The following is a 27464-nucleotide window of genomic DNA, read 5'->3' as shown; positions in this document are numbered from 1 at the left end:
CGAGGAGAGACTGAAGACAGTGCCCTTTAGGTGCTCCTGACGTTTCTCTGGGTTCATTCAGTTGCCGGAAAATAATGGTAACATGAACAGCGGAGCGTGAGAGCGTCCCCAGAGGAAGGGAAGAGATTGATGGGCAGAGTGGTTACTTCAAGGAGGATCACATTCCGAGGGCTGCGCAGGGGAAACGTCGGCGCTTCCACCTCCTGGCTGGACTCAGCTGACATCTGTAGCCTCCGTTCCCCCAGGTTCCCAGGTCGCCCAGTCTCTGCCTGCGGATGAGCGTTGACAGCGCGTGAGCAGCCAGGAGTTTGAGGACCTCTAACCAAAGAGGAGTTCTCCCAGGATCCCGTGTCCCTGCATCCCTGTTGAGCCCACCTGCACGCTGGCTTCCGAGGGAGTTGAACTTGAGTTCAGGTGCGTTATCCCAAGGGGGACGTGGCAGGAGACGTTTAGGGAAGACTAGGAAGGTGATGCTCCAATGTCAAAAGCAGACACTTTCCTTCCTTACACTTGCTGGGGCTGAGCGGGTTCCTCCCACTCAGTTCTCGATACTTACCCTCTCCTCCCCAACCCAGCCCTCTGCACTAAGGGGGGAAAACACCCAGGCTCCAGTTCCCCTAAGTGTCGAGCATGCCATTGACTTTTTACAATTTAGGATTGGTCTATAAAACAATTATATTTACCCCATTGCTTTGTATTCATGGAGGTCAATAGACTTAATGATTGCCTCAGTCAAGTCATTTACTTCTAAGCCAATAGATACTGCCTTCGTCATAGTTTTCTGGGGGGAAAGTAACTGTGTGTTTGTTCTGCAGATGCCCCACTCCCTCTGAACCGTGCAGATTGGTGCTGAGCACGCAACAAAAGTTTTTAGCTTCTCCTCAGTTTCTGGTGCTTCACAGGGGAGAGGAAAGGACTTTGGCATTAAACACAAGAAGCAGTCAGGGAACCATCTCCTTTAACTTTTCGTACCTGTTATAATTTGCAATGAAGAGGAAACAGAAGAGATTTCTGCAGATGACTTTGTTATTCATGGTGGCTTTAATATTCCTGCCCAACATTGGCCTCTGGTCTCTGTACAAGGATAAGCATCTGGTGAAATCTACGGAGCCTGGGGAGCAGCAGGTAAGTACCACCCAGAGAAAGATCGCAGGAAAACTGGTAAGGCATGCGACGCCCCTAGGGACACAGGAAGCAGGTGGGGGATAGGCTTGGGTTTGCTCCCAAGTCTTTACAGAACTGACACTGCAAGACTCTGGAGACTCTGGGGTTTAAGCAAGTAGTTGTTTTAAGATCGCAGTCAATGACAGAATGAAATGTAAAATAAACTAGCAAAAGGAGGGTAAGAGAGGTCAAGAAGAAAAGATAATCTTTCACAGCTGGTCTTGAGCTGGGTAAAAGGTAACAGTTTATTTGTGGGATGTGGGAGTAGGTTTGACACAAGTTTATCACAGAGATTTGCTTTTGCCTTTTATCTGCTTTGGGTATGTTTATTGAATTGGGCAGATTAAATAATTAAACTTGTGAAAGAGTGAACTAGTTATCAAAAAAAAAACAACAATCTACAGTTTTCTATATTTTTGGTTGTTATTTTTGCTTAGCAACAGCTTTTTATCCTGTAGAAACTTAAAGTCTGTTTCTTCTCTCCTGTTGCTAAGGTGGTATGTTGGGGTATACAGGCAGAGTCATCAAGCATGTCCGTTCAGTTTCACAGTCTGGTGATAACAGTTTGTTGTTAAAAGCTTTCCTTCGAATTGGAAACACCATGTAGTATGGCATGTTTTCTTTTTACTTAGTATGCAATCCATTAGTATGTGTATCGCTCAGGATTTAACGTGGATCAAAATAACTATCTTCCTTAGTGAGCAATAATGAAAAACATCCTGCACAAAATCTCGATGAAATTAAATATTGTTGAATTCCTTGTTTATTGATAATAAAACAGCTTCTGTAATTAAACTTTTAACAATAGAATGCAGCCTTCTTCATGATACTGATATAACACTTTTTCACTTATTCCTGTGCATCACCTTGGGATATTAATATTCTTAATTCCAAGGGTCATCACCCATGTACACTATGTACCTTCCACATAGGAAGGGCTTACGTTGTCCATGTGTGGACAACAGCAATATAAAGTAATGACAATGAAACATTTGTTCTTCTATGTAACAAAGTTTAATTTCTTTTTACACTGTGAGTGGTTAGTTGTGAAATATATGGAAGTAATCTGCTTTACCATTATGACAAATAATCATTATCAGTTGCTAAACTTTAAAGCTAGCTAGTTGCTTATGGATTTTTGGTGGATTGGAATTTTGAGGGAAAATGCTGACATATTTGTATTTAGTTGTTGATTGCTATCATCCTCTCTAATAGGGACATAACTTTGATTTAAAGTATATTCTGTTCTCTCGTTCCGATGGGAGAAAAAAGGACCTGGGCACTGTGGATGTTAAACTTTTTTCTCTATTTAGATCACTTATTTCTCCAACCCTTGATATGAACATTAACATTATTAACATTAGTAGTTAATACACTATTATGTAAAGTTTCCATCCCAATATCAATAAAATAACAAACAGAAAATGACTTTTTTCTTGAATTTTGCTCATTCGATTAGCAACCATCTGAAATATTTGCTGGCATAGTTAACATTAAACACTAATTAATATTATTAATGAGATCTTTACAATTTCATACTGGCTCTATTGATTTTGACCCTTAATGAGAAATTTGTATTTCCAATGGCATAAAAATACAAAATATAGCAAATCAACTCTGACTCATCGTCATAATCTTCAAAAATGGTTTTCTTGTTTCCAGAAAATTATAGTTAATATCCGATAATTAGTTAATGGGTATAAAAGGCATGGAGTGGCAAGAGAATGAGCTCTATCTCCACATTCCATATGCTGTAGAGTAAGTAACAAGATGAGTATCTTGTGACATTCCAGTTTACTAATCCTGTGTAACAGTTTTGTAACCAAGAATAAAGATAGTAGTAAAATGTCATAAAATGAATATCAATCACGTAGTTTAGTATTTTTAGCCTAAATAATGGTTTTAAAATTAATGCTTTTTTATAGGTACAAAATAAAGTTAAAAAAGTTGAAATTAAGCACTTATTGAAAGACAGAATTCATTGTAAAACAGGGAAATGTAAGCTCTTATTGGTTTTATTATACTACTAAATATAATTTGAAAGAAAATTAGAGTATGTTGACATCATTATACAACTACCAGATAAATAACAGCTAAGTGTTACACACACACACACAAACACACATGTGCAATTGACAAAATAAAAAGTGGCTTGCAGTGATGAATTAAACATGCTTAATGTTGTGATGTTACAGTGTGCTAATGTATCTATATTTCAATGTGAGTAAGTCAGCTAAATACAAAGGTTTTCAACTGAAGCATATGATTTGACTACTGGGTAATGTATTAATTAAATTTAGCAAATTTATGTTAAAACTATTTTTTTGGTTAACTGCTAAATTTCCTTCAAAGGCCATATTTTACTATGTCTATCACCAAGTTGTAAAATGCTAAGGTTAAGGATTATGTGCTGATTGGGGCATTGAAAACAGTAAGTACGGAAGCTCTTCAAAACAAGTCACGTGTCCAAATGAGAAGGCTGTTTTCACAGCAGTTTTGTGTAAAACAGCAGTTGTGGCTTTACTTGTGACATGGCAGTGCTCACAGGAGGTGAAAACTTCCACTGCTTTATGTATTTATTATTACAGTGGGTTTTAGGGAAATATTTTAACTTGTAAAAATTCAAAATTGTAGAATGGCTAATACTTTAAAATACTTTAATGTGTATTTTATCAGAGCACATCACTAATAGTTTGTCTATCTTGCTATTAGAAGGGTATTTATTATGTAAATAGTAATTTACATAACAGTTTAGTTTATCTGAGGTAAATTAAAGGGAGGTAAAACAAAAAATTGATCAAAACTGTGTATTAATTTTCAGGTTGTTTAGTATTTGATAAATTTCTCAAGTCTTTTATATTATTACAAGTTAATTATTTGTATTTACTATTATTTTACATTAAAAGTAATACTTGTAAGTCTCATAATGTTTAAACATTTGCCCCTCCTAGTATACAAAAAAGAAAAATATGAAATTAAAATTCCCAAATTATGTATTTAAAATTTTTTTATACAACCAAAAAAAGGATGGAAAAAATAGTTTTAATCATGCAATAATTAAAGGTGTTTGTTATTGTTTGGTCTCCGCAAGACTATAATAAAGTTACTGAGATAAATATTAAGCTTTTGAAATTTGCATGGTTTTCTAAAAATATAAAAATATTTTATAGTTCTTGTTTAGATGTTACAAATCATCAATCATAATTGTCATATGTTATTTTCAGTTGAATTAATTTTGCCACATTTTCATCAGCATGATATAATTATCTCCCTTATGTTGTTTAGAAATATATACATATATGTAAAAAGAATTTATTGATAAAGAATATAATATTTAGCTGAGGATGATTACTGTGTGATTATTGTATAATAATTCTTAATTTCATTAAAAAATTTTGAATAGCTATTCTTTGGTTTTAGCTGCCATTGAATAAAGTTATGTATTTAGATCTTTAAGCTGTGCATTATTATAATTAATAGAAAAAAGCTATATTTTAGAGCAAATCTACTTCATCCTCTATTATTATACATCTCTTCCTAATCATTTATGCAAACATAAGTAAATAAAAATTCCTCCAAACTCTTTGTTTGAATACATTGAAAGGATTGATGAAAACGTAGCTGTAAAATAGTTGAGCAACTAAGTTGCAAATAATATGAGTTGTAGAAATAATTCAGAATATTCATAGTACGCAGAGGTTTTTGCAATATTTGATATTAAAACTAGGATGAAAATCTGAGAATTTCATACCAGACATTTTCAGAATTGTACAGAATGATACTAGAAATATGTTTGGCCTGGATTTTTTACCACATTAAAAAACAAACAAAAAGTAGACACTCAAGTCCCTTTTTAATTGTAGAACCTTCCACCTGGTGTGGCTCAGTTAGTTGGAGCATCAATCCTGTAACCAAAGGGCTGCAGTTTGATTCCTGGGTCAGGACACACGCCCACATTGAGGGCTCAGTCCCTGGTGTGGGTGTGTATGGGAGGCAACCAGCTGATGTTTCTTTCTCTCTCTTCCTCCCTCTCCTTCTCTCTAAAAGCAGTGAAAAAAAATGGCCTCAGATGAGGAGTAAAAAAATTAAATTGTAGCACCTTCTTATGTCTTTGTACATCAGAATTTTTGTTTATTAAATAGGACTAATGAGGCCTGCCTCATAAGAAGGTACATAAAGTCCTGAGATCACACCTTGGATATTAGAAACATTGTGAGATAATGTATTGTTTTTAGTCAGATCCACATTTAGTCATATCCATAAGAATATACATATATGTATACCATATATGTATACATATATGTATATGTATATATACATATATGTATATTCTTATGGATATTTGTGTGTGTGTGTGTGTGTGTGTATAAAATTCCTGATAGAATTTTCTCAGCATCTTTGTTCAACTCTTCTAACATTAGCTCTACTTTAGGGGGATTCTTTGTTTTGGCTAAGAACTTTTTTGGGGTGGTGGTAATTTAAACTTGTTTTAGGATGGGAAGACATCAGATGATTGGTACCCAGTGTAAGCAAACATGCTTTCCTTTGTCATGGTGAGCACTAAAGCTGTAGGGTGTGTCTGAGTATCTTTTTTAGCAAACACCTTAGATATTGGAAGAGCTAAGGACAGGAGAAAAAATTAAGATTTTCTCTCTTCCTGTACTTAGGATTGTAGATTATCAATACCCTAGATGTGAAATGATGCATTAATTTAAGCCATATTGTTCTTAATTAGCAAAGATGTAGATTTTAAATTAGGGTTTTAAGGACCTTTTCTTGAATTTATGGAAAATCCATTCTGACTTGTTACAGGATGATGCCATACAGATGACTGCAACACGCGTCTTAATTATTTGCCGTGACCTTGTAGATCGAAACATGATCAGTTCATCACCTTGTCCCATGGGAGACAGTGTGAAACATAGTCTTTCATTCAAAATCTGGTAAAAAATAAGATAGTTTTTTCCCTCCCTGCTCATTTCAGGGTTGCACAAGCTGTGCTGAATCAATTAACCTCCTCTGTGTTTGTGTGTGTGTGTGTGTGTGTGTGTGTGTGTTTTCTGTAAAAGAAAGCAAATCAAGGGTGGAATATATAAGGAAAAGGGTGAGAAAGTTCAAACAATTCAAGTGGTGTAGCGAAGAGAATGGAGTTTTGTTTGGTAGCTTTAGGTTTGGTTAGAGGTAACAATGACACCATTTATGGAAGTTTTCTACTGTGACTCCCCTTGTAACACGTTCTACAGATGAAAGTCAGTTAAGGTTCTTCAAGAATTGCTTTAAAGGAGGGAATAATAATGAAAGGAAGGAAAAGAGACTATGTAATGTGCGTAGCATAAAGTATCAGGCTTGGTTATGTTCTGTCCAGCAGTCACTCTGCCTTCTCATTTGCTTGAGTTGCTCATGATGAAGAGGTGGGTACTGGGGGCTTCGACTCTTAAAACCATTGGGCATGTTCACGTTGTTCTTCCCTCCCCTTCATATTTACGTATATGTTTACAAAAATACCCTTATGGAATCAAAGGTGCAAATGTACAAAGAAGCGGGAGGTTCTGAAGATGACAGTAAAGATAAAGATACTCATAAACTAGATTAGAGACTTGCTGTCCTTATGACCTCTGTCTATCACACCATAAAGCTTACAATTCCTAAATGATCTCAATATGGATTTGTAATGCTTGAGTGAACAACAACAAAACATGTGTGCCACTGAGAATATGTACTTTTGGAGGCACAAATATATATACATATACATATATATATAACATATATAAAATACACACACATACATACATACATACACACACATACTGGGTTTATTTAATGGTTGAAAAGAAGACCTAGGACATACATAAACATTTAGGACATGCTTACTACCGCTATCCCTCACTCATATGCTGCTGTCTGTCACTACCAACCTGCAACTAGGTGGCCAGAAAAAGGAGAAAAAATAAAGTTATATTTAGAGTAAAAGTTTAATCATGACTGTTTTCTCCAGCATTTCTACTCCCAGTGCGGTGAGAAGAAAAAGGTGGACTGGATTAGTAGTACTCTCAAGATAAATGTATTCATTGCACATACTCATCTACCAACACACATGCTCACATACATACATCCATGCACATGGTCTCATTTATAAAGAAACATAAATCCACCCAACTGTTTCATTTTCTACAATTTTTTCTTACTTTTATAACTTCTTGCTTTTTCCATTGCTTTAAATTCATAAAAGCCTGTTTGTCAATCGAGTTTGAAGCATCATTTAAATGTTATTAATATAATTCTAGGAAAGGACAGAGAGAGATAAAGAAAACGCGTCAGTCTCTAGAAGTACTTCCATCTATTTAGCAAATGTGAGAATTACATTAAGGATTTAGCCTGTTGGAGTTGCACAGATTATAAATAGATTAAGCCACTGTTATCTGGTAATATGATCAATACAGTTGTGGTTGCCATAGACTACCAGCAAGTGTCTATCAGTTCTTTGTTACAAGGTGTCACTGTGTCCCAGTGAGGCCTGAGAAGGCTGACTTTGAATGTATTTCAAATATTTAAATACTCATGCAGTGTTAGGTCATTACATAAAATCTAGGAAACTAGAAACAGTGCCTTTTATTATAAATCACTTTGAAATTTTTTATCATGTTAAAAATGGCCAAATTGTCAGGGCTGCCATGAAGGTTGAATGAATTGGGCTTTTCTTATTTCTTATTTTTGGCATGTCTCCCCAGCAAGAGAATTCAACTGAACTCAATTAGAAGAGAAATATCAGAGTTTCTATGCTTTCTTTCTCTCTTTTAGTATGTAAGTGTGTATGTTCTGGAATCAAATTATCAGGATTCAGATTTGGTTCCAGCACTTAGCACTTTGTGTCATTTATTTAGCAAGTCATTGATCCTTCCCAGATCAGTTTTCTCTTAAGTCAAATGGAGATGATAATACTTTTCTGTAGTGTTAAAGTGGGGGCTAAATGCTTAGTATGTCCAACAATGTATTGGGGTTAATGGATACAGATTATTATTATATTTAACATATACATGTATAAGCAATACTTGTCTTTAGCAAGGCAATTAGTGCTTGTTTAATAAATATTTACAGATAGCACTATTTGCAAGGCAATGTCCACGGCAGCACAGCAGAACAATGAATATAATATTCATTGTGATTGATGTATTAAATATGGAAGGGAAGACTGTTGAATAAACAAATAAATGGGGTCTAGGAAAATAAAAGGGCTTTTTTTGTAATTTTTGGTCCAATCCTTGACAGGTTGTCAATTTTAACATGATAAGGTACATGTAAAAGGCACAAGGACAAAATCTGAGTCAACACACTCAGGATTCATAAAAAGAGAACATGATAAGGAGTGTTAACAGCCACCATTAAGACAAGTGACGACTTTCAAAAGGTCAATGGGTTTGCTAATTAGTCCCAGGTACTCCCTTGATTGTAGCTACATTCAGTTGTAGAGGGGTAAACAAAACTGTAAAAAAAATTAACTGGTAAGACTAAATATATAACTAAAATATTTTATATTTTAAGAGAGTTACGAGGCATTGGTGGGATCAGTATTGACATAAACAGCTGTATGTGGGGTCCTGGTTGGTAGGAGACAAAGAAGCCCGAACAGGATGAGCTGCCAGTCCCTATTGAAATGAAGATAAGTGAGGAAGGGGGAATAGAAGAAGTTATGAAAAGGTAAATTTAATGTTTTGAGTGCCTCCTGGCAGAGAGAAGTTTTCTCTATGCAATTATCTTACTAATTTGGAAAGGTAATTAAACATTTGTGAAATGTTCTGTAAAGTATGAACCAATATAGAGATGTTGTGGATATAATACATATGTAGATGATAGATAGGTGATTACATGTTTTTCATGGTATATATAATCCTATACTAAGGATTGAAGACTGTAATAGTGAATGGAAATGTCAAGAAGCATGTGGCATTTCATATGTGGCTACATGGTCAATAACATGACAATGTATCTGTCAAAGTAAATTTAGAAAATGACCAAATAGATACACAGATCAAAGGAAATGCAAATTTATTAGGTATACGTAGTGGGATGAGGGGACAATAATTATTACAAGAATAAGGAGAAAGCAGTATTAAGTTGCCAATAATTTAAGATATTATAAGGATAATAAAGGTAATACAATCATGATAAAACAATAAGAAAAAAGTAATAAAAGACAATATACTAATAAAGTTAAGGTAATACTTTTAATTGTTTTTTTCCATGTACCAGACTGCATGTCAAGCTGTTCTTAAGTAGTCACAGGAAATCACCATAGAAGTAATATTACTATCTTATATTGCAAAAGCAAAGAGTTTTTTTTCCAAAAGTTTTCAAGATCATATAGTGATAATTCTACCAATATTTAAATTTTGGACTATGTATCATTTACTGTATGGTAAACTGCATTGGAAGTACCCTAGACCATAGCAAGACAAGAAATGAAATAATAATGATAAAAGGAAATACTCACCCAGGATGCCTATTTTTAGTTCCAGTTCTATTATTTGCTGAGTGATTCTGGGCAAGTTACTGATCAACTATGTGTCTCAGATTTACTATTTCTAAATGGGTATAAAATCAGTGTCTACTTCATTGAGTTGATGTAATGGTTAAATAAGCCAATATGCATAAAAGGCTTGGAAAACTTCCCTAGCTTCTTGAATTTTATTTATTTTTTAATAGCCGAACAGAGGGGTGTCAGATTAATAACTATGTAATTGGATTGTCCCCCTTCTTAGTTCCTGGAGAAACTTTCATCTTCTCTTTCCTGAGCTGAAGGAAGTACATTTTCTGCAAAATCCTTAGTATTCTGAGGCAAAAACATTGAGTTCTAACACTATGCGAAATGTAGAAGGAACAATAAGCATCAAGGAGGCCAAGGGGTTAATATTCAAGGAAGGCTAGAAATAGAAGCTCGTCTATCACTTTAACCCCTGTTCCCTTTTTCCTGCTCAGTCTTCTTTTCCCCTCTTTTCCTTTGAGATTTTTATTAAAGATAAGTTTCACATAGGGATTGATTTGATCCATTATTAACCCTATGAATGGATAAAATACTTGAAACATTTTAAATACTTTAGTCTTTTGCATTGTAAAAATGTTTCTGTTGAATCTAAACTCATTTCCAGTTATTGGAATGTGATATGAAAAACTCAAGGCTTCTGCTGTTGGTCTTTGTTGCTATTGTTTTGTTTGTAATACTGGGAGCTTCCATCTTATTTTATATTATGCAATCAGAAAATAAATATTGCTTAGTTTTGTCTTCTGAAGGGGAAAAAATCTTTTTTAAGTTAAAAGTAAAATCTGGCACAGTGAAGCCAAAACTACCAGTAAAAAAAAAAAAATCATTCTATGATTTTCTATTTAGCTTTTCAGGTGTGTTTTCCAAAGCTGCTTTTTTCCAACCTTCTCTTCTCAAATCTCTCTTGTTACCACCTCTCCAATCAAGCTCAGCAGATAGCCTGGCCTCATTCCTCATTGAGAGTGTAGAATTTTCATATTGGGAGGGCCAAGACTTCATGCCATAAAAATCGGGGGAAAAAAAAGTACCTACATTTACTGACCACTTCTCTGTTTGCCTCCTGTTACCATGGAAAAATGTCTCTTGTCTTCAAGACAAATATGGCACTTCTATCCAGACTGTGAACACAACTATTTTTACATATTGATTTTTTCCTTCTCATTTATTTATTATCAGTCTTTTGCTTTCTAGTCCATCCTTCAAACCAGTATTTTAACTCACTCAGGTTTCTCCCATTATTGAAGAGGTATGGATAAAAGAGAGCAAAGCAAACAATAAAATGTCATCAGTGCCACACTGCCCTTGTGCCACTTCCCTGCCTCCCTCCTTCTCTTAATCACCAAACTTGATGCACCCGATTCTTCACTTTCCACTTCCACCCACTTGGGCTGAATCCAGCTCCTCTCGTCTGCCTTAACTGCTACTCTGACCAGTTGTGACCAGTAATCTTTTGTCAGTTCATTCCCCAAGCACTTCTCATTAGTCCTATTACTTTACAGAATTTCACTGAGCACCTGATCTTACTTGAGACAATCTTCTTTGTCTGAGGCTAAGAGGTGATCTGTCAGGAAACTTAAGTTTGAAAAGGTTGCTTTGGAAAGCAGGAAAGAAGGCTGAAACAGGTAAAGTCGGAGTGATTCAGACTGTGCAAACTCATATTTTAATTCTCCTCTCCCACCTGCCAATCTCTCCTACCACCCTACACAAACACATTTACAGTGTTCTTTATAGACTCCTACTTCTGTCCTTTTTCTTAGAATGGAATGTTCCCCAGAGGTCTGTACAATTCCTCCCTGTTCTGTGCGCTCCACTGGGGCATCTCATACAGCCCCTGATAATTTCAGCTATCCCATTTCAGTCAATGGCTCCCAAATCAGTGTGTCTAACCCAAATTTCCCTCTGAGCCTCTGATCTACATACCAGTCTGAAAGCTAGAAACAGATAATTTAAACTTTAAATATCTAAAGTGAAATTCATCTTTCTCTTCCACTCCCTATACCTGTCCTTCTTTTGTGTTTCTTATCTTAATGAAGTACGCTGTCATCTCTTGGGTGTTCATCATAGTTGGACGGACCTTCATTATCTTTACACTAAAATTCAATGGACAGGTAAGGAGTAGCAGTTCTTCCTAAAACATCTCTCTTGAATTCATCCATTTCTATTGAATCCCCCTTGTTTCTCGCCTAGTTGGGACCAGCATAAACAGTGTGGCAGACCCTCACATTGCTGCTCCTGCCTCCAGCCTTGCTCTTCACTCCACCCTCACAGCAGCCAGAACTGATTGTTTTAGTGCCCCATGGAAACAGCCCGCTACCCTCCCTAAACCTATTCATTGGCCTCCTGCATATTTAGACTGAAGTTTAAATTCTTTAATATGGCTTTACTGTATTAAGCTCTTCTTTTCTTTAGATTTAAAATGAATTTTATTGAATTTATTGGGGGTGATAGTGGTTAAAAAAAATTATATAGGTTTCAGGTGTACACTTCTGTAATACATCATCTACATATTGTACTGTGTGTTCACACCCCAAGTCAAGCCTCCTTCAATCAACGAATCAACATTTATCCTCATTTTACCCTCTCCTAGTTCCCCCTACCTTCATTCCCTGTGGTAATCACCATATCGTTGTCTCTGTCTAGTACATTTTCTCCTCCCTCCCACCCTCCCTCCCTTTACTTCTTTCTTTCTTTTTTTTGCTTAACCCCTTCACCGTTTTTTTTTTTACCCAGCCTCTCTGTCCCCTCCCCTCTAACAGCTGTCAGTCTGTTCTTTCTTTCTATGAGTCTGTTTCTGTTTTGTTAGCTTATTCTGTTCATTAGATTCCAGATATAAGTAACATATGGTATTTGACTTTCTCTGACTAGCTTATTTCACTTAGCATAATACTCTCCAGGTCATCCATGCTGTCAAAAAAGATAAGATTTCCTTCTTTTTTTTTTTTTTTTAACAGCTGAATAGTGTGCCATTGTGTAAATGTACCACAGCTTTTTTTTTTTAATACATTCATTGATTGATAGACATTTGGGCTGCTTCCAAATCTTGACTATTATAAATAACACTGTAATGAATATAAGGAAGCATATGTTCTTTCAAATCAGTGTTTTGGGATTCTTAGGATATATTCCCAGAAGTCAAAATACTGTGTCATAAGGCAGTTCCATTTTAAATTTTTTGTGGAAACTCCATTCTGTTTTCCATAGTGGCTGCACCGTCTACATTTCTACCAGCAGTACAAGAGGGTCTCCTTTTTTCCACATCCTCACTAACAGTTGTTTGTTGACTAATTGATGGTAGCCATTCTGATGTGTGAAGATACATTTCATTGTGTTTTTAGTTTGCTTTCCTCTGATGATTAGTGACATCAAGCACCTTTTCATGTCTATGCGCCATCTATATGCCCTCTCTGGAGAAATGCCTATTCAGGTCCTTTGCCCACTTTTTAATTGGATTATTTTTAGTGTTGAGTTGTGGAACTCTATAAATTTCAGATATTAACCTCTTAGCAAATAAGTTCTCCCTTTCAGTGGGTTGTCTTTTCATTTTGTTGATAGTTTCCTTTGCTGTGCAAAAACTTTTTAGTTTGATGTTTTCCCATTTGTTTATTTTTCGCTTTGTTTCCCTTGCCTGAGGAGATATATCAGAAAAAAAAAATACTACCGTGAAAAATATTTGAGATTTTACTGCCTATGTTTTCTCCTAGGGTTTTTATGGTTTCAAGTCTTATAAGTCTTTAATCCCTTTCAAATTTATTCTTCTGCATGGTGTAAGCGGTCTAATTTGATTTTTTAGCACATGTCTGTCCAATTTTCCTAACACCATTTATTGAAGACAGGGTCTTTGCCCTATTATATGTCTTGCCTACTTTTTCAAATATTAATTGAGCATAAAGGCATGGGTTTATTTCTGGGCTTTGTATTCTGTTCCACTGATCTATATACTATTCTGTTTTTATTACTATAGCCTTGTATTTTAGTTTGATACAAGATAGCAAGATTCCTCAAAGTTTTTTTTTCTTTCTCCTCAAAATTGATGTGGCTATTTGGGGTCTTTTGGGGCTTTTGTAAATTTTTGTAAAATTTACATTTACAAAAAAATGTAAATTTTTGTAATGTTTATTCTAGTCTGTGAAATAAACCATTGGTATCTTGATAGAAATTATTTTTAATCTGTAGATTGCTTTGGGTAATGTGGACATTTTAATGATGTTAATTTTTCCCATCTAAGAACACAGTATGTGCTTCCATTTACTTGTAACTTCTTCGGTTTCTTTTTTCAGTGTCTTATAATTTTCCAAGTACAGTTCTTTTACATCTTTGGTTAAATTGATTCCTAGGTGTTTTATTTATTTATTTATTTATTTTTGATCCAGTTGTAAATGGTATTGTTTTCTTAGTTTCTCCTTCTGATAGTACATTATTGGTATAAAAAATTTCAACCAATTCCTGGATATTTATGTTGTATCCTGCTATTTTACAGAATCTATAAATTCTAGTAGCTTTTTGGTGGAATCTTTAGGGTCCTCCATATATAGTATTATGTAATTTGCAAATAATGACTGTATTACTTCCTCCTTTACAATTTGGGTGCCTTTTGTTATTTCTTCTTGTCTGCTTGCTGTGGCCAGGACTCCCAGTGGTATATGAAATAAGAGAGGTGAAACTGGACATCCCTATCGTGTTCCTGATCATTAGAAAAACGCTTGTAGTTTTTGCCCATTGAGTATGATGTTAGCTGTGGGTTTGTCATATATGGCTTTTATTATGTTGAGGTATGTTCCCTCTCTCCCCACTTTGCTGAGAGTATTTTTTATCATAAATGGGTGCTGGATTTTTACCAGATACTTTTCTGCATCTATTGATATAATCATGTGATTTTTATTCTTCATGTTATTTATGTGGTGTATTATGTTTATTGATTTGTGAATATGGTGCATTCCCAGAATAAATCCTGCTTGATCATAGTATACAATCTTTTTAATGTATTGTTGGACCTAGTTTGTTAATATTTTTTGAGGATTTTATCATCTATGTTCATCAGCGATATCAGCCTATAATTTTCTTTCATTGTAATGTCTTTATCTAGTTTTGGAATTAGGATAATGTTGGCCTCATAAAGTGAGCTTAGGAATCTTCCCTCCTACTGAAATTTTTGGAATTGCTTGAGAATGATTGGTGTTAGTTCTTCTCGGAATGTTGGGTAAAATTCACCTGTGAAGCCATCTGTTCTATGACTTTTGTTTTCTGGAAGTTTTTTTGATTCCTGATTCAGTGTCATTAGTTATAATCTGTTTTATTCAGATTTTCTGATTCTTTCTGAGTAAGTTTTGGAAGATTTATGTCTCTGGGAATTTATGTATTTCATCTAGATTGTCTACTTTGTTGGCATGTAGTTGTTCATAATAATTTTTATAATCCTTTGTATTTCTGTGGAATCAGTTGTTACTTCTCCACTTTCATTTTCTACTTTATTTATTTGGGTCCTCTCTCTCTCTCTCTCTCTCTCTCTCTCTCTCTCTCTTTCTTGATGAACCTGGATAAAGGTATGTCAATCTTGTTTATTTTTTCTAAATATCACCTTTTGGTTTCATTGCTTTTTTTTATATTTTTAAGACTCTATTTTGTTTACTTTGCTCTGATCTTTATTATTTCCTTTCTTCTACTCACTTGGGCTCTGTTAGTTGTTTCTTCTCTAGTTCCTTTAAGTGTCAAGTTTGATTGTTTATTTTTTATTTTTCATGTTTCTTGAGATAATCCTGTCATGCTCTAAATTTCCCTCTTAGGACTGCATTTGCTTTTTCATAGATTTTGTGTTGTCATGTGCTCATTTTCACTTGTTTCAGGTATCTTTTTATTTATTTATTTATTTATTTTTATTGTTCAAATACATTTGTTTCCATTTCCCTGACACCACTTTCCCCATGTCCCACCCACTCCCACTTCCCACCCTCAATCCTTCCCCACTTTGGCTTTGTCCATGGGTTCTTTATACATGTTCCTTGACTTGACCCTTCCCCTTCTTTTCCCTGTTGCCCCCTCCCACCTTCCCTCTCATTACTGTTGGTTCTTTGTTTTCTTTCAAGATTGCTGGTTGTATTTTTCTGTTTGTTTGTTTTGTTGATTAGGTTCAACTTACAGGTGAGATCATATGGTATTTGTCTTTCACCCCTTGGCTTATTTTGCTTAGCATAATGCTCTCCAGTTCCATTCATGCTATCACAAAGGGTAGTAGCTCTTTCTTTCTGCTGTGTAATATTGCATTGTATAAATGCACCATAGATTTTTTATTCACTCATTTATTGACGGGGACTTAGGTTGCTTCCAGCACTTGGCTATTGTAAATTGTGCTGCTATGAGCATTGGGGTGCATAGGTATCTCTTGATTTTTCCTTTGATCTCATTATTAACCCATTCACATTTAGTACCATGTTATTTAGCCTTCATGTCTTTGTGGATTTTCAGTCCTTGAGTCCAACTCCTCATACTTCACTGCCAATACTCCCTAAGCTCCAACCACTTTGAACTTCTTTCAGGTTCCTGAGAATATCATGTTCTTATACCTCCAGGATTTTGCATAAATTTTACTTTTAGTCTTAACTGGATAATTTCTGCTTTCCTTCAAGTTCTCACTGGGAAACATTTTTTGAACTTCCATGCTTGTTTTTGGTATCTTCTCTAAATTTTTCCTAAGGAAAACCTTTTTTTCCCTTATAATGAAATTCATCTGTCTGTATATTAACTATGTGTTTAGGTAATTTGTTCACCATTATCAGTAAGTTTCTTAAACTCAGTAGTAAGTTGAATGATGCCCCCTTCCCAAAGATATGTCTGTGTAGTAATACCTTGACCTTGTGAATGATACCTTATTTGGAAAAAGGGTTTTTGCAGATGCAATTATATTAAGGGTCTTGAAATGTAGAAATCATTCTGGATTATCCTGTTGGGCCCTAAATCCAGTGAGAGACACACAGGAGATGTTTGACGGACAGAAGGGAAGACAACCCAGACAAAAGACGGAGATGCAGTGTGAAGATGGAGGCATAGATTGAAGTGATGTGGTCACAAGCCAAAGGAAGTGAAGGAATGCCAGCAGCCACCAGAAGCTGGATGAGGCAAGGAAGGATTCTTTCCAGGAGCCTCCAGAAGCACACAGCCCTGCCAGCACCTTGATTTTGGGTTCATAGCCTCCAGAACTATGAGGAAGTACATTTCTGTTGTTTCAAGCCACCTAATTTGTGGTAATTTGTTATGACAGCCTCAGGAAGCCGATGCAGTTAAGAACTGTCTATCTTTTTACACTTTTTAATTCCAGTGCCTAGCATCACCTGACCACAAGGTAGGCACTCAACAAATATGTCTTGAATGAATGAGTAGTGATAAATATGTTACTTTCTGTATTTTGAATTTATTCATGTTTTGCTATATCTATACAAAATATAACTATGCATAACTCTGTGTATGTTCAAATATCATAGAGGTATTGTCAAAAAACTATGACTACAAAAAGGTAAACTATTATTTTACTCACATAAAAAAGATAAACTATAGTCATACTCGTGAATTAAGATTCTGTTAATGTGTTTCTTTTCTGTCAATCTCTTGTAGAGTAAATATATTAACACAAAAGATTGATTCTGAAACTGAAATCACAATGAGATTTCATCAAACACGCAGCCGTCTGGGTATGGTATAGAAAACATGTATAACTCTAGTTAACTTAAATGAAAAGAAGACAGTCATGTTCAAAAGACCTGTAAGATAAAGAACAAAATATAATAATCATTGAATCCACTCTTTCTCTAATGATAACACTACCTGCAGTATAACTTTCACCAATTTAATGTTTAGACACAATATGTATCCACATTCAAGTAGCTATTATGATAATTTAGAAGAGGCTTATTTTTAAAACTTTACAAATTTATTAAAAAAGTTCATGGTCGAGTTACATACAACCTACAGGGTAGCACTAAACAGCACAATTCATAATATAATTCATTTTGGAATTATAGATTGATGTATTTCAAGGGGCTAATTTTAGTTTGAGGGCTGCAGAGCTTAAACTTCTATCAGCTGGAATGTCTAGCACAGGTCCTCCTTTGAACAGCTCTTCTTCTTTTGAAAAAGTCTACCTTGATTTACCTGTGTGCATTTTAATCAGTGGTCATGAAGCAAGGATTTTGAAGAATCGGGAGAAAAGGAGGAAATTCAAGAGTAGAACTAATGAAAGAGATCAGGGAAAAAAAAATATAAAAACTAAAAAAGATATGACAAGCTTTATTTTGTAGAGGCATATTTAATTCAGTGTCTTGGGGGAAATGTCTTACTGTTCTGATAATTAAATAGCATTATGTTTGATGAGATGGTTTCACATTCTTCGTGATGCTAAATTACTCCAAGCACATTAATTATATTCCCTCCTGTTTGTACTAGTATTATGGTCAGCTTTGGAGTTTTGAACTTTTCTCTCTGACATTTCTATTGACTACTCACCTAATTTTGACCTTCCTTCATTTTAGCTGCTATTGTGTTCATCTCAGTAGTGTAATAACATGATTTGTGATAAAAGGAAGTTTAGTGGCTATATTCAGCTTTTAAAAGATGTGAAGAAATATTAGGAGTTGTTTAAATGGGACCTTCTCCTTTAATATTGTTCACACAATGACATCTAATTAATTGAAATACCATTTTAAAATGTCCTTACAAAGGGGCAAAAATAATATATGCTATTACACATTCATTGGTGTCATAATATTTAGAAAGTGAAAATATAAATTTCTAGGTGCTGTCACCTAACAAATACGTGCCCATGGATAAGAAACTATGCATACATTTTAAGCAACTTATCTGATTTGAATGCTAAAATTATTGGTTTTTTATTTATAACTTTTAATATAATTTTACATTGTTTCTTTATTTCCAGTTCCATATTTCTCATACTTTGAGACATATTTCATCTTTTTCATCTTTTTCTTATGGTAAAGTATTTACTCTGAATGATTCATCTGTTCTCCATCTTTCATTTACATACAAATATATTTACTAATTTTTGTGATATTTTCACTTGGAAAATATTGTGATTTTTTATTTTACTCATACAATATATGATCTGATGAAATCTTTAAAGAATGAATTTTTAATACATTTTAATCCAAATATAATATATTTGTCCCTTTTAATGTAAAATAATAGTTTGTATATGTTTGTTAGAGTCTTCTCAATCTTTTTATAGTTTTTGCGATGCAATTTTTTAGTGAGACAGAATAATCCCATTAATTTATAAGTATAAAACAATGTATTTCTTTCATTTTACATATATCCTCTTAATTTTTTTTTAATTCATGGCTGGTTTTAGATTGTGGCTTCCTCCCAGCAAGTTTGACATTGAATATATATGCATTTACATACATATATATGTATTTTCATATATATGTGGCTTTGCCCTTGTCAGGACTGATAGACATGCGAGTGCACTGAGAGGATGGATTGAATAATATTTCATTTCTCATTTTAGGAAACATCATTCCGTTCTCTGGTTTATTAAGTTTGAGAAAATGTAAAAAACTGAGCCATGACTATCAAAAACATCACTTAGATATAGTGAATAAGAATGATTTTATTCTTTTTTACCTTGGGCCCAGGCGAAAGAGTCATAAAATAAAGCATAAAAGGTAACTTGGTCTCTCCACTAGCTTGTGGTGAATATTTGAGGCTGATATATGTGTATTTCTAGAAAAATAAACAGCAATAAGCTTCTGCATCCTACCATCACCAAAGCAAAATATTTAAGTTCACTTATCATCACATCAGTACATATCAATGAAGGTACGGGTTTGGGGACTATTTTTTCAAAACTTAAGGTTGCCCTAAATGCTCACTGTAATCAATGTAAAATAACACAGGATGCCCAAATGTTATCTTGATGATTCCTAAATCCTATTCCATGTAGCCTGAGTAGTAGTATACTGAGCAATATTAGGACTGGGTAAGTGCACAAAACTAGTATTTTAAATCTAGAATGTATTATTAAAACCAGTCTTCCTTTTGTATGATTAGAAGTACACTGTAAATTTTCTATCATGCTGTATAGCAGAGACTCATTGAATTGCAGTTAACTGGTGGCATATTTTTCATAAATTTATGTTGCATTCATTAAAATATTTATTGCTTAATAATTAATGTCGTCTGTGAGTGGATTCTTAGAGTTTTCAAGTATCTTATTCCAAATTTGATCAGTTTGTTAAATATGCATTACATTTAGCCAGGATTTGTTGTTACTAAATTGTTGTTACTAAAAACAAAATAGAATTAGAGAAAAAATAATTCTGTTCTGCCATTAACTACTAATACAGGCTTACCTTGATTTATTGTATTCACTTTATTGTGCTTGGCAGATTCTGTATTTTTTTACAGGTTGATGGCTTGTGGCAACCCTGCTTTTAGCAGTATATGGGTACCACTTGTTTAAAATTTTTTTTATTGTTGTTGAAGTACAATTGTCTCTGTTTCCCCACCACCACTCTCCCCTCTCACCCTCCCCCACCTCCCACCCTCAATCCTACCTTTTTTTTTTTTTTAACAGCATTTGTTCACTTTGTGCCTCTGTGTCATATTTTGGTAATCCTCATAATATTTCAAACTTTTTCATTATTATATTTGTTATGGTAATCTGTGATGAGTAATCCTTGATGATATTGTAATTGTTTTTGGATACCACAAGCCACACCCATGTAGAAGCTGGAACAAGTTATCCAGATCTAGCTAATTCATGAAGTTGGCTACTGTAAAGAACAGAGACAAATGTATTTGAAAAAATAAATTAAAATAAAATTAAAAAAAAAAGAACAGAGTTCCAATGTAGGTGAAATAGTCTTATACTGGAAGAAGATGCCATCTAGGACTTCCATAGCTTGAGAGGAGAAGTTTCAAAGGGCATGCTAACTGCCTTGTTAAGGGCTAATACAGCTGGTGACTTAAGTTGAAGCATATGTAAAAGGTCTGTCTGGAATTGTCCAGCATTGCTAATATATACAAAGCATGGTTTGCACAACACAGATGTCACCTGGCAGCCAAGAAGAGTGGACTGGAATGCCCATGCATGAACAATGACGCCAATGAGGGAGCATGTGTACTGTGTGATCCTCACATTCAAAATGGCTGAGTGAGCCACTTTGGAGCAACAGATCTGCACCCAATTTTGCATTAAGCCTGAACATTCCTCCACAGAAACTACTGGGATGATTCATAAGGTCACAGCTATTGGGCACCTGGTGACTGGGAGCTTCATCACGACAATGCACCTGCTCATGCATCATGTCTCATGCAGAGTTTTTTGGTGAAACATCAAATCACCCAGGTGACTCAGATCCCTTACAGCCCAGATTTGGTGTCCTGTGACTTCTGGCTTTTCCTAAAACTAAAATCACCTTTGAAAGGGAAGAGATTTCAGACCATCAATGAGATTCAGGAAAATATGATGGGATAGCTCATGGTAACTGGGAGAACTGTGTGAGGTCCCAAGGTGCCTACTTTGAAGGGGACTGAGGCATCATTGTCCTAAATATAATGTTTCTCGTGTTTTGTATCTTTTTCAATAAATGTCTTTATTTTTCACGTTACATGGCTGGATACCTTCTGGACAGACTACACACACTCTCTCTCTCTCTCTCACACACACACACACACGCGCGCGCGCGCATATATATTTTTCTTTCAAAATATTAACTCTCATTGACATTGCACCCAGGCACTCAACACTATTCACAACGTGTGCCTGCTAACATAGCATTCATCCTGCAGCCAGTGGATCAAGGAGTAATTTGGCTTTCCAATCATTTGAGAAATACCTTTTTTAAGGATATAGCTATCGTAGATAGTGATTCCTCTGATGGATTTAGGCAAAGTAAATAAAAAACTCTCTGGAAAGGATTCACCATTCTATATGCCATTTTAATCATTAACGATTAAAATCATTTGTGTTACATGGAAAATGGTATAAATATCAACATTAACAGAAGTCTGGAAGAAAATGATGTCAGCCCTAATGGGTGGCTTTGAGGGATTCAAGACTTCAGTGAAGGAAGTAAAGACAGATGTGGTGGAAATAAGAGAACTAGAAGTAGAAGTGGTGCCTGAAGATGTGACTGAATTTCTGCAATCGTATGATCAAACTTTTATAGATGAGGAATTGCTTCTTATGGGTGAGCAAAGTGGTTTCTTTGAGACAGAATCTACTCCTAGTAAATATGCTGTGGATATTGTTGAAACGACAACAAAGGATTTAGAAAATTACATAAATTTAGTTGATAAAACATTGGCAAGGCTTGAGAGGGTTAACTCGTATTTTGAAAGAAGTTCTCTGGGTTAAGTGCTGTCAAACAGTATCGCATGCTACAGAAAAATCACCCATGGAAGGAGAAGTCCATTGACACAGCATACTTCACCGCTGTGTTACTTTAAGAGGTTGCTTAGCCATCCCAGCATTGAGCGGCCACCACCCTGATCATCAGACATTGACGTCGAGGCAAGAACCTCCATCTGCAGGTTCTGTAGTGCAAAAAATTAATGCTCACATACCAGGGCATTCTGCATATAAGTATTTTAAACTAAATATTGTTTTTTCACCTGTTAAATGTGGTTGATTGTCAATTCAAAATGGATAAAATAATCTTGTCTGGCTGTTTCATAAATCAGATGAGGAAATTAAGCAGTTATTTGGCCAAACCACACAATGTGTTATGGGCTTAATGCATCTTAATTTTCCTGTGGCTGACGAAGTTTTTCTTGTAACAACTTGTGTTGTTATAACTAGTAACTAGGCATCACTAGTACTTCTGTCATTTGGAAATGTTATGCTGAATCCTGAGCTTGACTTGGAAAATTTAGGATACTAGACCCTAGTGCACTGTCCATAATCCTTCCTTCGTAGAGAAGCAAACATTATGAAGATATGTAGGGTTTTCTTTTACATCTACTTGTTGAGAGCACACAGTAAGTAATGGTTAATAGATTTTAGATTTTATGCACGTTTACAATATGTGATTGTTAATAGATTTTAGGAAAAGGAAGGAAATTCTATGCTTGGAAAGTACAGATGTACCTTTTAAAGATGTCTCCCTGGAAAATCATGAAAAGTGTCCTTTTGTGTTTGCACAGGCAAGAGGGGGTAAGGACAAGAGACGTGAGATAGATATGTTTTGGTAAAAAATTCAGGGTTGGTGTCTATACAGGAAATTGATGAGTCTGGGAGAGGTAGTGCTTTGTTGTTTGTTCTGATTTTTCTGCAGAGTGTGGCAGTAGAGTTATTTCAACTGGAGAACATTGCAGAGAGGACTTTTAACTTCAAGTTGCAATATCTGTGTCATAGTTTAACAAAGAGAATGAGTTTTTAGAACTAAAGGCAATGCCAAATTTTACCCCTTACTGATACCATCTAGATTACAAAAAACATTCTGCATATCCCTCTTAGCATCTTCACTCTGTGCTTAGATTTTGGAAAATAAAAATTGACAAACACATTACTTAGAGATTAGGGATAAATTAGAAAGCATTTATGAGGTCACAAACACATTTGCTGTTTAATTTTTCATGGTTTTCAACTTGTGTTCCTGCAAAAATAAGATGGAGACTTCAAAAATTATACTATGTATTTTCATATAAAATATTTGATATTATGGAGCTATGAGCTTCCAAATACCTCTTATAATTTAGTTAATATTTAACCATAGTGCTATATTATGTATATATGTGTGTATATGTGATTATATATTAATAATGGATCTCATTTATAAATTATACTTTTATCCATTGGATAACATGAGAATTTACATGAGATTCATGTAAATTTTACCTCAACATAAATTATAGTGTTGATGGAATGCATCTGCTAGAACATAGACAGGACTTGGTTATACTGTAATAAAAGCAACTAGTCCAGTATTTTATTAAGTACAAATTCTATATAAATTTTTTTACATTAATATTCCAGAGAGAGGTTGAATTGGAATGCAAACATAAGATAATTGTATCATAATCACTTGATTACAGTATAAAAGCTTTCTAATTTTGATGGAATTTTCAAAAGACACTTTTTATAGTTTTCAGATCATTAACTCATTATCCTTTCATTTTGTACTATTGACTCTTATTAGGTCTATATTTTCCTGGACTTTTATATCTTTTTTACAGGTCTGACTGTCTAGTTCTTACCACTTTTCTGCTTCCTTTGTAGCTCCTCCAAATTATTTATATACTTAAAGAATGAATATGGTGCCTACAAAATAATGGATTTGAAATTCAGTCGCTAATCGTGAGATAGACTGCGGTGATGTGTGAGCCTTAAGGGTACTTTTGCTATAGTCGCACTTATATAATAGGAGTTACAGAAAGTATTCTTCTGTAGAGCGATGCCTCTCAGTCCTGTAAGTGCATCACAATCACCTAGGTAACCTTTTAAATAACAGCAATGTCCAGAGCCTCACTTAGATCAGTCAATTTAGTGTATCTAGGAGCAGGATGCTGTCAATGGCATTTTATTGTTTAACTCCCAAGGTCATACTAAGTTGTACTCGGGGTTGAGAGTTATTGCCCTAAATCTGTAAGACAACTCTGTATGTCTTATATCAATATATGCACCCCCTCAGCATGTACTGGGCTCTGTTCCTAAAAGATACTTACAAATCATATTAGCTCCAACATGGCCTTTAATTAAGTTTGTAAGAAATCATAGATTTATACTATATATTTTAAATCGGTAAAGCCAATTACTATAAAAACAATGCAATGTTAAGAAATTTGCCCCAAAAGACATGCATATTTAGTACTTTGCTATGAATTTCAGGACCTACTAAGGAAGCTCACCCAAACTTGGTGTCCAGAGATTTCATTGCATAGGAATGATTGACTGAGTCATTGGGCACAATCATGAGGTTGAACTCAATCTCCAGCCCCACACCCCTCTTTCCCTCCTTAAAAGTCAGGCTACTATCATGTGTCTCAAAGCCTTTAAACGTATGGTGGTTTTCTCTGGTGTGACCAGTAGCCATCCTGAGACATCTCCCTAGTTTGAACTACCTAAAGGCCCATGAGTCACCTAGTTAGTAATCTATCAGGGCTCACCATGAGTAACAAGGGCACTCATCACTTGGGAAAGTCAAAAAATTTAGAGGCTGCATCCCCGGAAGAGGAAACTAAAGCCAGATAAATTCTTTATTATAAAACCAGGAAGGGGCACACCTAGATCATAGCACTCCAGAACTCTGATTATTTAATGTATAGTATTATCCCTTTAAAATTGACTGAGGTTAAATTATAGGGAAAAAAGAGCAAAAATAGAACATCATCATTAGTTTTTTCTTTAAAATCCTAATAAGAACTCCCTTCCTTCCTTTCCTCTTTCAATTCCCAAACAATTTAGGCCTAGAGGCATTGACGGGGCCTGGTATGGGAGGCATCACACTGAGGTGGAGAGGAGCAGCAATGTGCAAAGTGGGGTGTTAGAGGCCTACTAGGGTGAGAAGGATGCCTGCTCCCATAAGAGGAGTTAGAGCTGGGCACAGGGTGTTATATCCCAAGCAGCATGAAGCGGATGTTCTCCCAGGTATGGATATGGCCTGGTGCAGGCTCTTGTAGTCCAAACAAGGTGGCATGGGTATCTGCCTATTTCTGCCTGGAACAGGATGTCAGAGCCCAAGCAAGTGACTGGGACATCCGGCTTGGAACTGCCTGGCTTGATTTGTCTGAACCTTGGTGAGGTGACAGAGACATTTTCACAATAATATTAGGTTGGGGGTATGATGAAAGATTGTTTAAATAAAAGGGAAACAAGTAAGTTTATTAAGGAAAGGGAAAGCTACGTTGAAGAAGTTTAGGTGGAAAGGGGAAACAATTAGATGGATCCTGAGATGTAAGGTTGGAGCTGAAGCTATCAATGTGAACTCATGTTTTGTAATACAAATGTAAAATGAATTTAGATGTGATTGTGTGTATGTAAAGCCTTCATAATTACAAAGGGAAAAATGAGCAATGCTAGAGTGGAGAAAATTGGCAGACACCACAATTAGTAAGTGATTAAAATGGCCACCAGTAATGAAGCAAATTCAAACTGTGGGCCAGCTGATAGGATGCCGTGAGAAGAACACAGTGTCACTTCTGTGGTATTTCTGCCAAAGATGCATAACCTGAACTGAAACATATGAACCAGCAGAGAAATAAAAAATGACATAAAATTACTGGCCTACAATCTTAAGAAGAGTCAGCATTGTAAAAATCAAAAAGTCTAGACATAATTTAGGCCAAAAGAGATAAAGAAACATAACTAAATGCAATGCATGGTTTTGAGGCTAGATTATCTATAAAGGATATTTTGGGTGATAATTGGTGCAATTTGATGGGACCTGTAGTTTAAAAGATAATGAACCAGTATTAGTGTCCTGATTTTGATGATTTTATAGTGATTTTGTAGAAGAATGTCAATCTTCAGGGTCATGGGACATCATGTCTGAAACTTATCAAATGGTTCAGGGGGAAAAAATTGTAAAGTACTTGCAAGTATTCCAAAGTTTAAGATTGTTTCAAAATAATATCAAGCAAAAAACAAATGCCCGTGAGGGTATTATTAATTATGTACTGCATACCCCACTTAGAAATAAACTCTGCCATAAATCATATCTGATAAATTGCTCTCAGAGATTTGGAACATTTTTTCCCTTTGAAGTTTCAAGATAGATACTGGGCTATTTTGGTATTACTTTATTATCAACAGTTTTTTGTATAGTTTTGATAGCATTTCTTTGTTTTTATTATAATAATCCTTAAATTTATCATTCTTATCTTTATTTCAATATGTATATATTTATGCTAAGAGCTACAAAGGCATTTAACACTAAGTATAATATTGTTGTTTTCCGTTTTTGGCTCTTTCCTTCCAGTGCCATGCACATAATATATACTGAACACATGGCTATGGAGTTAAATATATCCCAACGTTTTACCTTATGGCATAAATCATATGAATAAACGTACTTATGAATAGTGCATGTATTCATTAAAACATGAGTTTAACACTAGTTATAGGTGTGATTTTTGTGTGTGTATATTTTCCAACTTTATAAGGTGTAAAGAAGTAGCCTAGGCAACGAAGTGGTTAATATAAAGGATAAAAATGAAATGTACTTAGAATGGACACATCTGTGATCACTAGGTCTTTATAGAGAATCCTAGAGATTGGTGGTCAGCAGTAAGGGATATGCTAGTAGTAATGGGAGTGAAGGAAGTACAGGCACAGTTGCTTTATTATTACTGTTATTATTAGTATATTATTACTACTATTACTATGTGATCTATCCTCTTAAATTTTTAAGTGCTCAATGGAGCATCATTAACTATAGACATACTATTATCATTCAGCACATCGTCTTGCAAAACTGAAATTTTATCCCCATTGAATAACAGCTCTCCATCTCCTCTTTGTCTAAGCCCGGCACCCACCATTCAACCCTCTGCACTGTGGTGCTGGGTGGAGTTGCATCAGTACTTCAGGATGTGCTCTCTGCCACCTCAAACCATTATGTTTTCCTCAGGCACAGATTTCCCTGCACTATACTGAGTTTTCGGGCCTGTAGAAGACCTGGCCACAACCTACCAATGTAACTGATGGACTTTGAACATAATAAATAAAAGTACTGAATTTTTTTGCGTGTAGTAGTTCAGACAACATAGTTAGTTAATAGGAAGGCTTACCGATTCGGGCTGTGGGGAGGCCCATCTA

The 27464-nt window shown here is 35.1% G+C and overlaps 1 protein-coding gene across 1 annotated transcript in view; it reads left to right on the top strand.

Moving 5' to 3' along the window:
- The first annotated feature begins 987 nt into the window (after nucleotides 1-987).
- The window catches only part of GALNTL6 (polypeptide N-acetylgalactosaminyltransferase like 6), an 861777-nt gene continuing 835300 nt past the window's right edge, over nucleotides 988-27464 (top strand). Inside the window, exon 1 of the mRNA XM_054576052.1 lies at nucleotides 988-1125. Within this exon, the coding sequence (XP_054432027.1) occupies nucleotides 988-1125 (138 nt within the window). The remainder of the gene's footprint in view (nucleotides 1126-27464) is intronic.

This window comes from Pteronotus mesoamericanus, unplaced genomic scaffold, assembly GCF_021234165.1.
Source record: "Pteronotus mesoamericanus isolate MK-2021 breed Mesoamerican mustached bat unplaced genomic scaffold, CSHL_Meso_final contig_32, whole genome shotgun sequence".
Lineage (NCBI taxonomy): Eukaryota > Metazoa > Chordata > Mammalia > Chiroptera > Mormoopidae > Pteronotus > Pteronotus mesoamericanus.
This window is presented reverse-complemented; position numbering and strand designations above follow the sequence as displayed.